Consider the following 13,942-nt stretch of genomic DNA (forward strand, 5'->3'; position numbering starts at 1 on the left):
TGGAGCCAGTCACACATTCTAGGCTAAGGCTGATTCCGCATTTGGCGTTTGCCTCCCTTTCACTCCGAGGTTGTTCCATGCGGGTGTGATTTCCTGATTCTGCACTAGAGGATTTCTCCCGGATTCAATTCCCAATCTGTTCCGTGTGTTCTGATTCCGCATTACTGCTGCTCCCGGAGTTTCCCCCACAATCGTAGCAATTTTCCCCTCCCTCATACGTTTCCCTTTTTTTTTTTTAAACACGCATGTGGGTTCACGTTACAACACGATCGTCTTTGTTTGCATTACAACGTAATGCCAGAGGCATAATACTGGCAAAGTCACATGTTTTCCTTTCACCCTGCCATCGGCAGGTTATCTAAGCCCCAGGAAATCTGAGTCGGCGATCCACCATTTTTATCCACACACACTGAACGTTAAGCACACAGTTTTCCATTAAAAGCTATAACAAATTACAAACAGATGCGTGAAGGGGGAGGGAGATTTATGCAGAGGGGTTAAAGGAGAAAGTTTTCCCAACCTATCAAAAATATAAACCTATAAACATAATCAAATTCCCATTCCCATTGGAGGCCATACGGGGGGGGGGGGGATCAAAAAAGGTGGCAATCACGCATCTTTAAAGTAGTTCATGTAACATCGCTATTTATTTAGTTGCGTTATAACGATCTTATTTGAAAAAAAAATTATAATAGTCAGGAGCGATTTTTATCGGAGGGGGAAAGAAAGTAATCACAATGCAATGACACATTATCAAAATCACGTGGAATACCATAAAGAATGGGGGCAGATGGAAGCAAGGGATGTATTCAGTAAAAGAAAATCGCGTTACATAGTTATATATTTTTCACGTTGTAACGTGAAACGTTTGTTTAAAAAAATTACTCTATTTCAGGAAAATATTGGATAATTTTCAAAGGGAGTAAAATTAAGAAAGTATGACGAAATAACTGGGCGGAATCATGGGCGTGGAGTTATGTGGGTGTGTTCTACAGATGCAAGAAGTTTGACAGAGCATCGACATGAGTTCCGCACATAAATTTTGAGCCCCGAAACTGCATCAAAAATAAACTCTTGCATTTTGCTGATCTCCTAAATATGCGGTGACACTGCTTTGGAGGCGGGTCAAACTGCCGCCCCGGGTCAAGATATGCGGAAACCAACATCTGCCCCGGGGGAAACACAGCGCCGGAGCAAAGGCTAATGCGGAATCAGCCTAAAACTCAAACGCCCCACCTCTTCTTCCTGTCACCACTGCTGCTACTGCTGCAACTGAACCTTTCTTTCTCCCCCTCACGGATCTCTGTGTGTTCAAACTGTTTTCAATAGCAGTTAATGGCTGAGAAGGCCCAGAGGGATCACTTAAGTTACTTGTGAGAAGGTCTTCCACATGGATTAGCCCTGTCACCTTTATCAGTGCCAATTTCTGCAGAGGCCCGTTTGCAGACACAAAATTCGGGTGAAAAAGTCCCCCCTCCCCTCAGTGGGCCCCTACATGGTGGAATCAGCTGCCGGAAGAGGTGAGGGCCCTGCGGGACCTTGTTCAGTTCCGCAGGGCCTGTAAGACGACCCTCTTCCGGCTAGCCTATACTTAGCTTGAGAATTTTACTGTAACTTGCTGGATTCCTTTTATATATAGCTGAAATATTTATGTGTATTAATAACTAGGGTTTTATCTGTTTTATCTGTTTTATCTGTTTTAAATATGGATCCCTTTATATGTGTAATTTTGATGGATCTACTATTGGAAGTCGCCCTGAGCCACTTGTGGGAAGGGCGGGATATAAATCTTAAATAAATAAAAAAAAATAAAAAAAAATAAAGTGCTGGCAGTCGTGTAGGTGATGGCAAGGAGAGAAACAAGCCTGGCAGATGGGAGCTTTCGGGTGGCTCTCTAGAAAGTCTCCATAAATGGGAGGCACCAAGCTCTGGCCACCACTGCCTGTGCCACTGAATCCTGGAGAAGCCCAGAAAAAGAGACCAAGGCTCAGCCAACCTTCTTGGTAACTGACAGGCACACTTTCTCTCAAGATTGCCTCTTGCCCACCCCCGCCTTTCCCCTCACCCATAACTGACCTTTATCTTGCACCAGGATATCCAGTTCTTCCCGAATCCCATCGTACCAGGTGGTGATATCCACATGGAGAGAATAATCACAGCAGGACATGGTGTCTGCTGCCTCGTGCCACTTTTCAAATGAGGTTAATAAACTGGAACCTGGTTCTGGAAGGACGTGGTCAACTGCAAGGAGAAAGGAACACAGACCATGAGACCATGGAATTTTTAGCCACAACAATCTACACAGGGCCAGCAGAAGCTTTATCTCACAGGGTACCAGAAATAAGCCAGGCCATGAAAGCTCAGGTTTTGTTGGTGTGCTGTTTTCCAAGGTGTGACGGGACAGGCCTGCTTGACTTGTGGACCTTGTTAAGCCCATTCCCTCCTTTGGGTTGCCACCTCCTGGAGGGAGCTATTCCTTTCCTTCCACTTCGGTCTTCCCTGCCACCACCTGCTCATTTTAGGGGTTCCCACTGAGAGGAACAGAACTCTCAATCCCCCTTCCTAGTTCTGAGGAAGGACCCAGACTGTTGGGGAGACATATTTCTGTGTGTGGCTATCTGCTGAAGGGCTGGTATGTGCATTTGCTAATGTGGACTATCTTGTCCATGTATTATGATTTACTTGTTTGGATTCTGCTGCTGGGTGCCCTTCTGAAAAAGTGGTGCCCTTTCCACTGCAATCCACTGTTCACATTGGCTGAGGCACCATTCTGGACAGGAAACAGTATCTGCCTTTTGTCAATAACAAAATGCCTTGCTTGGGACAGGAAGGGTTGTGTGTCTGCATATTGCGGAATCCTGCCCCTCCAACAGAGGCTCAGTGCATGGAAATAGCAGTCAAAAGCTTTCCAAGGCATGGAGGTAAAAAACATTGCCCAGTAAATCACCTTTGCATGAAGCCTCTAATAAGGGACAGGATGTTTTTACTCCAGCCCAGGAGACTTGTCTTCCTACTGCTGCCAAGGAGAGTCAGAATTGTGGGTTTCTAGAGCAGGAATGTTGAGAGCTGGCTGGGACATAACTACACCAAGAACAACCTGGCAGGTCTGAAAGGTTGCAAAGTTTGCCCCACTGTTGTTATTTTCCTGCATGTGGGCAGAATGCAGCAGATGCAGAGGAAAGCAATGGACATAAGACCATAAGAGAAGACATGTTAGATCAGGCCAATGGCCCATCCAGTCGGACACTCTGTGTCACACAGTGGCCAAAAAAACAAGTGCAATCAGGAGGCCCATCAGTGGGGCCAGGACACAAGAAGATGATCAGGGCTCTGGAGATCAAGCCCTACAAGGGAAGCCTGAGGAACTTGGGAACGTTCAGTCTGGAGAAGAGGAGACTGCGGAGGGATGGGATTGCTCTCTTCCAGTATTTGAAAGGCAGGGAGGAGGGCAGGGAGATGTGCCTGTTTGGCAGAAGAGGAGGACCCACAATAAGTGGGTTTAAGTTATAGGTAGAAAGTTAGCAGATAGATACAACAATTTTTTTTTACATCTTTCTGTGCATGATCAATGGGATTTAGGGACAGAATAATGCACCTGAGCAAGAGAGATTCACATTCCAATCCACTCACAAGGCTTCTTTGAATATTGTTTTCACTGCAATGCAAATCTACAATGGCAATCATGTTTGCACACATATACATCATACAGCCGCTCTTTAAAGGAAGCAAGCTTGAAGGCAAATGGGCTCCTAGCAGGAAACCCAGGTTTATGATCCCAGAACCAACAGCAGGCTCTCTCTGCATAAGATTATGCGAATCGCTCTCTGCATAAGATTACTGCAACAGTGCAAAAAGCATAAAAAACTAAGATTATGGAAACACAGCAGTCACACCACTGGGCATACAGTCGCAGGGAGGTGTGCTCTATGGATGTTCTACTGGGTCTTTCCTTCGCCTCCCCCTGCCTCCCTCCCTCTCAGCAACCCATGGAGGCTGGGGAACTCTCAAAGACAAAAGGCCCTGATGTCAGGGGGCTGAAGCCAGGACGGGAATCGAGCAAGATCTACCCTCCTCCGACTTCCATAAGTGGAACACCCACAGGATCCGGCCTAAGGTCTTCACTGAACAGCAGCACATATGCCCCCTCCGGCCTTCAGAAAACCCACTGGCAGACACCCCCGGGAACTGCCATACCCTCCTCAACCACCATCTTTTACAAGAGTTCTGGCCACATGGAATGAGGAGAGCAAGTTCTTCTCCAAAAGGAACACATCCCGTCTTGCCTGGACTTTGTCAGGTCTATGACTATCTTCCATTACAACAACTCTCCATTTCATTAGGATAAGCGTTCATTGTAAGACAGGACAGTACCACTGGCAAGGCCAGTGGCAAAATTAGGGCGGTTCAAATGAAGGTGAAGATATATAGAAGCAGTTAGCTGTTACATGCATGCCTGATTTTCTGGTGCGAGATAAGTTCAAAATATAAAATTGTTACAAGGCAGACATTCTCATAGCACAATAGTTGTTACTTACAGGAACAGCACAGAAGACAGACAACATTAAAAACATGTACTTGCATGTAGGACAACTTAGTTAGAAAGTATAGTGAATGGATGGAATCTACTGTATGATAAAAATGTTAGACACCATATAGTTGCCATCAATAAGAAATTTACTTATTTTGTTTTTTTAAAAAAATCCAAATGCTGGCATTGTCCAGAAAAGTTTGACTGGCATATTTATACTTTATAAAGTTGAACTGCTGAAACTTGTTCAATGAAATGGTTTTTGATAGCAATAATGCTTTATATGTCCCCATGTTTATATTAAAAATCCACACACAAATGAAAACAAAAATGAGCTTGCCAATACCAGATTCTGTCCCTATTTTTTCGTTTGCGACCATATACTTAGGTACCTTTTAACCCCATGGAAAAAAATATCTAACGTTCATTACTACCAATAACAGGAAGAAGAGATTTTATTTGTTTTGAGAATGGCAAATCCATCTTAGTAGAGTTTAAGCACGCTCTCCACGTATGCGGCGTGCTAGCTGGATATCTTTTGGCATGATTGTGACACGTTTGGCGTGGATAGCACACAGATTGGTGTCTTCAAACAGGCCAACCAGGTAGGCCTCACTTGCCTCCTGCAAAGCACCAATAGCTGCGCTCTGGAAACGCAGATCTGTTTTGAAGTCCTGAGCAATTTCACGCACCAGGCGCTGGAAAGGAAGTTTGCGGATCAGAAGTTCAGTCGACTTCTGATAACGCCTGATTTCACGAAGAGCCACAGTACCTGGCCTGTAGCGATGAGGTTTCTTGACCCCACCAGTAGAGGGCGAACTCTTGCGAGCGGCTTTTGTTGCGAGTTGCTTCCGGGGCGCCTTCCCACCGGTGGATTTACGGGCAGTTTGCTTGGTACGAGCCATGTTCCCGCGAACTTCTCTTCCTTACACCCTCGTCCGCTTAGACTGTGCGCGGCTGCCGAGCAGGCAAGGAAGAGCAAGGAGGCGCTAAAGCTACTGCGGGCCACAATAGTTGTTAGCAAAACACTCTAACAGACAGTGATGACCTTGTCAGAGGGCCTAAATGCTTTCGCTTTTCCTAGCCAGCATAGCAGGTGCTTTAGAACAGACAGAAGAGCAACACAGTAAAATGGCAAGGGATCTTGATAGACTTACTGATCATGGTGGTGCCTCCTGCTAGAGCAGCCTTTGTGCCTTGGAAGAAATCATCCACAGCAGTCATGCCCTGGCAGGGCTTCTGGAGGTAAGTATTGACATCGATGCCTCCAGGAATAACCATTCGCCCATTCACCTCAATAGTCTTCACTCCCCCAGGAACAATCAAATTCTCTCCTATTTGCCTAACAAAAAACAAGAAGGGCTGTTTATTCCACTGCCCAGAACCAGTGGGTTGAATCCTACCGATCTACCCACTAAAGGAAGCTCTTTCTTCGGGCACGAGGAGTCTCTCCACTGATGCCTCTGTGGAGTCAGAGGGAAGCAATGTGATTATCAGATGGGATCCATACGGATCTAAGCCTGCTGCAACAAGCATCTTGAAGATCTCAGGTATAAAGATCAAGTTTAAGGTCTAATTTACAACACTGAAACAAAGTGAGTCCAGTGACACCTTTAAGACCAACAAAGTTTTATTCAAGGTATAACCGTGAATAAACCTTTGATGGTCTTAAAAACCAACACTGCTCTAGGGGTGTACTGAATCTATGTACAACATTTAATTTAGTATCATGCACACGTAACACATACTGGAATCTAATTTTTTTTTAAGCTGTTTTTAACAACTTCATCTTCAGTGGGTATTCAAAGTGCCAGCAAGTGGGCGGGGGGGGGGGGGGCATATTCTTCACTCTTTTGCAGTACATTAGTTTTTACATGCAATTGCTGAAAGAGACTGATGGATCTTAAACTGACCAGAATATAGACAGCATCAAAAGACAGGTAAAGAAAGTTCAGTGTTTTAAAACTAACTTTATAAGTCCATCTTCAAGGTACACATCTGCATAGAATGAATGGTCATCATTGATAATCCGTCCGCCTTTAATGAGTAGTCGATCACTCTGTGGGGAGGGAAAGACATCATCAGGAACAAGAGAAGTACCATAAAAACTGTGTGCCATTAAACCTCAGTGGCCGAAGGCAGAAGACACCATCCAGGGCCCAAGGGCTAATTGCTCAGGCAGCGTTTGCTTTCAGGAGCCATCTCTTGCTCACTAAAACTGGGTGTAAAAGGAAATGGAGCCATTTTGCTCTTCAAGTCTTTTTTCTAATTACCACTTTTTAAATCTACCATGGGAAGAAGGAGTCAAGAGTTTTTACTCACTCAATGGCTATTTGGTAATAGATAAGAAATGTAACAGAAGCCCTTGCTATCAAAAGTCTCCCTTTTTCCAGTTCTTTTGCCCAACTAAGACCACTTTGCTAAGTCCCTCCTCCAGGAACTGACAGACAATGGCTGCCTCTAGCTCAAGGACTCTGCAAGGGCCACACGAGGTTCTCCTGCCTTCCTTCTCTCAGCCACGTCCAGCCACAAAAGGACTGTGGGTCTTCCTGGCTCTCCCCTCCCCTCCCCTCCCTCCCAGCAGCACCCAATGCTGACTGCCAGTACACTTATTCCCAAAAGCTCATGAGTCGCTGTGGGCCAGGAGTCTTTCAACCTCAGTACACAGTAGAAGCTGTATAACACCTCCAGCAGTAACAGTGAACTCTTCATATCCCCCCCACCTCCAGAAACAGTACAGATTAAAATAACCCGGCTTTTGAAGTGATGGCCCCCACTTCACAGAGTTCCCTGATGAACACAGTCCATACAGCCATCACCTGTTTTGCCAATACTTTTTCAGAAATAATTTTCTGCGGGGACCACACTCCCCCACACACACACGCACAGAAAATAATGGTCCTTGAGACTGGAGACAGCAAGTAACAGTTGACTGGGCACACCTCTGTCCTTGCAGGCTTGTCTACCACCCATTGAAAATAATGGAGCCCTTTAAAACACAAAGGAAAGAAACTAGAATCATAGAGTTGTAAGGGATCTCCAGGGTCATCTAGTCCAACCCCCTGCACAATGCAGGCAACCCACAAATACCTACCCCAAATTCACAGGTTCTTCATCGCTGTCAGATGGCCATCTAGCCTCTGTTGAAAAACCTCCAAGGAAGGAGAGCCCACAACCTCTCAAGGAAGCCTGTTACACTGAGGAATCGCTCTAACGGTCAGGAAGTTCTTCTTAATGTTGAGCCAGAAACTCTTCTGATTTAATTTCAACCCATTGGTTCTGGTCCTACCTTCTGGCATCACAGAAAACAATTCCACACCATCCTCTACATGATAACCCTTCAAGTACTTGAAGATGGTGATCATATCACCTCTCAGCCGCCTCCTCTCCAGGCTAAACATCCCCAGCTCCTTCAACCTTTCCTCATAGGACGGTCTCCAGACCCCTCACCATCTTCGTCGCCCTCCTCTGGACCCATTCCAGCTTGTCTATACCCTTCTTAAAATATGGTGCCCAAAACTGAACACAATACTCCAGGTGAGGTCTTACCAGAGTAGAGTAAAGCGATACCATCGCATCACGTGATCTGGACACTATGCTCCTTTGATACAGCCCAAAATTGCATTTGCCTTTTTAGCCATCGCATCACACTGTTGACTCATGTTCAGCATATGATCCACTAAGACCCCTAGATCCTTTTCGAACCTAACAGTTTCCTCTCCCTCCCTCCCTGCTCCTATTGCCTCTGGGGGGTGGGAAGCAAATCTTAAAATGGTCCTGCATTTTGGGACCCCCCCCCCAAAAAAAAACCGGAAAAAATATTCTGAAACAGTAAGGCAAGAATTAGGAAAAGCATGCCTTCCCAAATTTGGATCCAAAATTCTTTGATGTGCACACTCCTATTCCAGAAAGAACTGTTCTCAAGATGATGTTTTAGCAGTCAGTGGCAGCCTGGCCAGGGTGTCAATATGTTTAAAATGTTAATGACCTTTTAGTAGTTTGAAAATATAATAGAAGTTCCAATATTATTACTGTAATGCAACTAAAATTTATGTTGTATTACTATTTTAATTAAAAAAATTATGTATGTTTTTACTCTTTGTTCTTTTTCTTAATATTTGTGCATTCTCAGGGAACAATCCCTGTAAGACGTTGGTGGAGATCTCCTAGTCCCCCCCCCCAAAAAAAATCTCACCGTTCTCCAGTTACGCTAATTCCCCCCATTAATTAGAAGACATCCCATATGGGTAAAATTTTATCCTTATGAAACATACATTTTTTTAAAAAAATTAATCTAGTAAATATGGCTTTTGATATTCTCTTATGTAATAAATGGTGCATTTTTCTTCTTGGTCACATTGATCTCCTTTGCCCCTGAATTAGTTGTACAAGTTAATTATACAAAAGACAATATTTTCTTCTTTGGGTTCTCTCTCTAGTTTTCCATGAGGAGTCATGCTCTGGGGCCTAGTGAGGCCTAGAGGGCCTGGGGAAGCCTACCTCAATTGGCTAGTGGGCCTACATTTCCCAGGATCCCTTCTCTCCCTCTGATTGGATGAAAGCAGTTTTGGAGGGAGACTGACCCAGAGGAGAATGGGACCTAGAAGGAGAAGATAAATAGGCCTGACCAGAGAGGGAGACTGGTTCTCTCTAGGATGCTGAGCTGGAGGGAGCTTCACCAAGAGAGCTTTTCCCCTCACCTGGAAGTGGGGTGAGTTGATACGTTAATAGAAGTAGGGAATGCTAAGAGAGTGGCGTGAGGGCTGTTTATTTGATTTTTACCACCTGTACTGGTTTTCACCCTTCACCATCACACCAAAATTATTGTTTATAACCCACGATTTGTTTGAGCACTAAGAATAAAACTGGGAGTGAGCAGTGAAGTGGCCAAGTTTGCGGATGACACAAAATTGTTCAGGGTGGTGAGAACCAGAGAGGATTGTGAGGCACTCCAGAGGGATCTGTTGAGGCTGGGTGAGTGGGTGTCAACGTGGCAGATGCGGTTCAATGTGGCCAAGTGCAAAGTAATGCACATTGGGGCCAAGAATCCCAGCTACAAATACAAGTTGATGGGGTGTGAACTGGCAGAGACTGACCAAGAGAGAGATCTTGGGGTCGTGGTAGATAACTCACTGAAAATGTCAAGACAGTGTGCGTTTGCAATAAAAAAGGCCAACGCCATGCTGGGAATTATTAGGAAGGGAATTGAAAACAAATCAGCCAGTATCATAATGCCCCTGTATAAATCGATGGTGCGGTCTCATTTGGAGTACTGTGTGCAGTTCTGGTTGCCGCACCTCAAAAAGGATATTATAGCATTGGAGAAAGTCCAGAGAAGGGCAACTAGAATGATTAAAGGGCTGGAGCACTTTCCCTATGAAGAAAGGTTGAAACGCTTGGGACTCTTTAGCTTGGAGAAACGTCGACTGCGGGGTGACATGATAGAGGTTTACAAGATAATGCATGGGATGGAGAAAGTAGAGAAAGAAGTACTTTTCTCCATTTCTCACAATACAAGAACTCGTGGGCATTCGATGAAATTGCTGAGCAGACAGGTTAAAACGGATAAAAGGAAGTACTTCTTCACCCAAAGGGTGATTAACATGTGGAATTCACTGCCACAGGAGGTGGTGGCGGCCACAAGTATAGCCACCTTCAAGAAGGGTTTAGATAAAAATATGGCGCACAGGTCCATCAGTGGCTATTAGCCACAGTGTATGTGTGTATATAAAATTTTTTGCCACTGTGTGACACAGAGTGTTGGACTGGATGGGCCGTTGGCCTGATCCAACATGGCTTCTCTTATGTTCTTATCTTGTTTTTAAATGCTGCCTCACTTTTTGATTGGTTGTACTGTGCATTATTTATTTTCACTGAATTTCCTTAATTGTCGCTTTCAGAGCTTATGTCATATGGTGTGCTTTACAGAGGTGTTTTAATGTTATTGTTAAATTGCTCTAAATGAGGTGCCGTGGGAGGGCAAGAGGTGGCAAGCTCCACCCTGGCTCGTGCTCATCTGTTAGAACATATTCTGAAATGTTTGTGCAGAAACACAAACTAGCCCACAGATAATAATCTCTCTACCTCTATCTGAAGAAGTGAGCAGTGGCTCACGAAAGCACCTCCCCTGCCACAGATGTTGTTAGCCTTGAAGGTGGGACTGGACTCTGGGTCTTTTCTCCTGCTGCAGACAGACTAATATGGCCACCCATCTTTTATAAACAGGGCTCCTGATTACAGAGAGACCCACTTGTACACTCCAGTGAACACGCAAAATCAGGGGTGGGCCTTGATGCTGCACAGTACCTAACCTGATTTCTCAACTGCCAGGGTGATTCCTTCATTTGCTTAACAGAGACATAAGAAATTCACCCAAAAACATTTTTTTTCTCCCTATCAAGATAAAGAAGGTGATGATGATGATATTGGATTTATATCCCACCCTCCACCCTGAAACTCAGAGCAGCTCACAATCTCCTTTATCTTCCTCCCCCACAACAGACACCCTTGAGGTGGGTGGGGCTGAAAGCAGCTGCCCTTTCAAGGACAACCTCTGCCAGAGCTATGGCTGACCCAAGGCCATTCCAGCAGCTGCAAGTGCAGGAGTGGGGAATCAAACCCAGTTCTCCCAGATAAGAGTCTGCACACTTAACCACTACACCAAACTGGCCTCTGCTCTCTTCCTTTCTCCCATGTTATGTCAGAGACCTGACTGATTGTCTTCATTTCACTGTCTGAAACTGTTCAACAAGTCCATTGCTTGTTCACCTGTTTCTAGCCAGATGCACAGTAAACATCTTTGACGCAGAAGAATTGAGATGGCCCCCAAAACCCTTCACATTCGATTTAATCAGCATTGCTTCCAAAAAACTGGCATTACTGGCAAGACCTAAGATGCTAGGTCAAAGCACAAAGCCCCACAAGAATCCGACTCCTCCGCATCTTTGTATGTCATACACTTTGGAACTTAAATCAAACCCTCCAAAAACCTTTGCCTTAAAATAAGACTTGATTATTGTTTGTCATATGCCTTTACAAATGCAGTTTGAATAAATTCACCTGTCAGAATGCCTAATAATAAAAGTGGGTTGGTTAACTTTTAGCATTCAGTGCAGCAAAGAGCCTTCATGACAATTTCAGACACTGACAGACAGAGGTAGAGAAAGCAACAGGAAGGTGTCGCCTCTGATGTGACCGTGAAAGCAAGCCAGGCAGCCCATGCTACTTGCTTACAGGAAAGATCTTTCCCAACAGTCCAGTGGCCCCTTCGAGACCAATGAAAGTTAATTCTGGTTTTATGTGCATGCACTTTTTCAAATACATTGAGAAAGACTTCCTCAAGCCTTATATATACATAGGTAGAGAGCAGAAAAGCTTAATTGTCAGGAAGGACTAGTTAGAGTCAAGATGCATAAGTACAGCTGTGGTTGAATTAAAGCAATTGGTAAGACTTGGGAATAGCAGCAAATGAATTTATAAATAAAAAAGTTAACAAACATGTCTGAGAGTTAAGTGTGAGTTCAGTGGCACTTTTAAGACCAAGAAAGTTTAATTCTGAGTATAAGCGAGAACTGAGTAACTTAGCATGTGTAGATGCACACTTCAGATACATTAAAACAAACTTTCACAAACAGGCATTACAAACTCAGCCATACTTATTGATCACTTATGTAGCTTGACTCTAATTATCCCTTCCTGGCAACTAACCTCCCCCCCCCCCTTATATCTAGGCATATCACAAATCCTTGTGATTTGGGCCACATGCAAAACCAATTGGCTGCCAGCCAATCAGAGCCCATGAAACTCCCCTGGATGGGAGGAGCTATAGCACTCTCAGCTTAAGAAAGGAGGGACCCCCCCCCCCCTTCCTTGTGGGGCAGGGGATTGGGTGGCCCTGGAAAGAACATCGCATTTGTCAGGCTTTAGTGGGGCTTTTTAGTGAGGGTCGGCTTGCAGCAGAGGAGGGGGAGGAGGGACAGGTAGCTCGGACCTTCAGGGTCTTCAGGCACCCCCAATGGCAGAGGTAGAGGAGCCCATACAAGGCTGCGTGGCTTGACCATCCGGCCAGCTCCTGAGGCTGCTCTCCTTGGTCCTGCACAAAGGGAAGGTGGTCAACCCGCTCTGGACTGCTGCAGGAGTGCTTCTCCCCCATCCGCACCCACAGGGGCATTCTGCCTGGCCCCTCCTGTGCTCTCAGCCAGCCCTTCAGGCACTGAGGGATGTCTTTGCAGCTGTGGCTGTGGCAAACCCAGCGGGAAGCGCTGCCCACCGGAGCGGCGGGGGCCAGAGAGCAGCCCAAAGGCCGTCGTGCCCTTCCTGGGGCGCGGGGCTCGGAGAGGGTGCAGGCTGCCGCAGCGGCCTTTTGTGCGGCGGCGGGGGGGGGGGGGGGTCGCGGCCGCCACGTGCTGCAAACAATGCCCCCCCCCGCCCGCCCTCACCGTGATGCGCGGGATGCTCTTCTTGCCCTGGAAGCCCGACATGCCGGCGGCGGCGGCGGCAACAAAGCGCGGGGCAGCGGCGGCGGCGGCAGGGGGCGCGGCCAGCTCGGGCGAGGAGGGGCGGCGGCGGCGGCAGGGCCCCCAGCCCAGGAAGCGCTTCCTTCCTTCCTTCCTTCCTCCCTCCCTCCTCCGGCGGAGACGCGTGACGGCGCGAACGTCTGCACCGGCGCGCCCGTCCCCGCCCCAGAGGCCCTCTCGGCGCCAGGCCCGGCCCGGCCGCGGGAAGCCGCCAAGGGGGAGCGGGGACCCCGCCAGACGGAGGGCAAAGGCAGCCCGCCCCGCTCCAGGCCCCGGCGGCAGGCAGCTCCCCGGCTTCCCAGACAGCCGCCCAGGGGCCCTTGGCCTGGGGGGCTCTGCATGGGAGACACGGGCGCCCAGGATCCCTTTGTCCTGCCCTGCTGCATTGGGGAGGCCAGCCTCCTCCCCCCTCCCAGCGCACTTAGGTTTATACCTCTTTGATTAAAGCAATCCTATATTGTCAGTCTATATTTTTGTTTTATGTACTTTATTCTATATATTTTATTTATATTGTAAGCCACCTCAAGCTCCATAAGTCAAAAAGGTGGCTAATAAATATTCTAAATAAACAAACAGCCTGCAGAGAACCCAGGGCTTTTTTTTTTTGTAGCAGGAACTCATTTGCCTATTAGGCCACACACCCCTGATGTAGCCAATCCTCCTGGAGCTTACAGTAGGCCCTGTAAGCTCCAGGAGGACTGGCTACATCAGGGGTGTGTGGCCTAATAGGCAAATGAGTTCCTGCTACAAAAAAAAAAAAAAAAGCCCTGAGGACCAACCATTTCCATCCCTCAGGAGATTTCACTTAGTATCAGCTAAGGATTCTAGGGATCCTGGGACTCCCGCCCAGACTACTCTGGAAGAGATCTGGAGCAGAACTGTCCTTGGGTCCTCCTGA

At 46.6% G+C, this 13,942-nt stretch overlaps 2 protein-coding genes across 2 annotated transcripts in view; both read right to left on the minus strand.

Moving 5' to 3' along the window:
• CRMP1 (collapsin response mediator protein 1) overlaps positions 1 to 13,035 on the minus strand; it is a 36,949-nt gene extending 23,914 nt beyond the window's left edge. Inside the window, exons 1-4 of the mRNA XM_060246124.1 lie at positions 12,967 to 13,035; positions 6,499 to 6,587; positions 5,686 to 5,870; positions 2,077 to 2,241 (exon numbers count right to left, since the gene is read on the minus strand). Coding sequence (XP_060102107.1) covers positions 2,077 to 2,241; positions 5,686 to 5,870; positions 6,499 to 6,587; positions 12,967 to 13,008 — 481 coding nt within the window. The 5' untranslated portion in view covers positions 13,009 to 13,035. The remainder of the gene's footprint in view (positions 1 to 2,076; positions 2,242 to 5,685; positions 5,871 to 6,498; positions 6,588 to 12,966) is intronic.
• Positions 4,966 to 5,536, minus strand: LOC132576880 (histone H3.3A-like). The gene has a single exon (XM_060246126.1). The coding sequence runs from the start codon at positions 5,431 to 5,433 to the stop codon at positions 5,023 to 5,025; it is 411 nt and encodes a 136-aa protein (XP_060102109.1). The 5' UTR covers positions 5,434 to 5,536; the 3' UTR covers positions 4,966 to 5,022.
• Positions 13,036 to 13,942: the final 907 nt, after the last annotated feature.

The sequence above is a fragment of the Heteronotia binoei genome, chromosome 9 (genome assembly GCF_032191835.1).
Source record: "Heteronotia binoei isolate CCM8104 ecotype False Entrance Well chromosome 9, APGP_CSIRO_Hbin_v1, whole genome shotgun sequence".
Classification (NCBI taxonomy): domain Eukaryota; kingdom Metazoa; phylum Chordata; class Lepidosauria; order Squamata; family Gekkonidae; genus Heteronotia; species Heteronotia binoei.

Bases quoted from the DNA above. Each gene is read 5' to 3' on its own strand.
- LOC132576880 (XM_060246126.1), bottom strand. From the start codon at position 5,433: ATGGCTCGTACCAAGCAAACTGCCCGTAAATCCACCGGTGGGAAGGCG.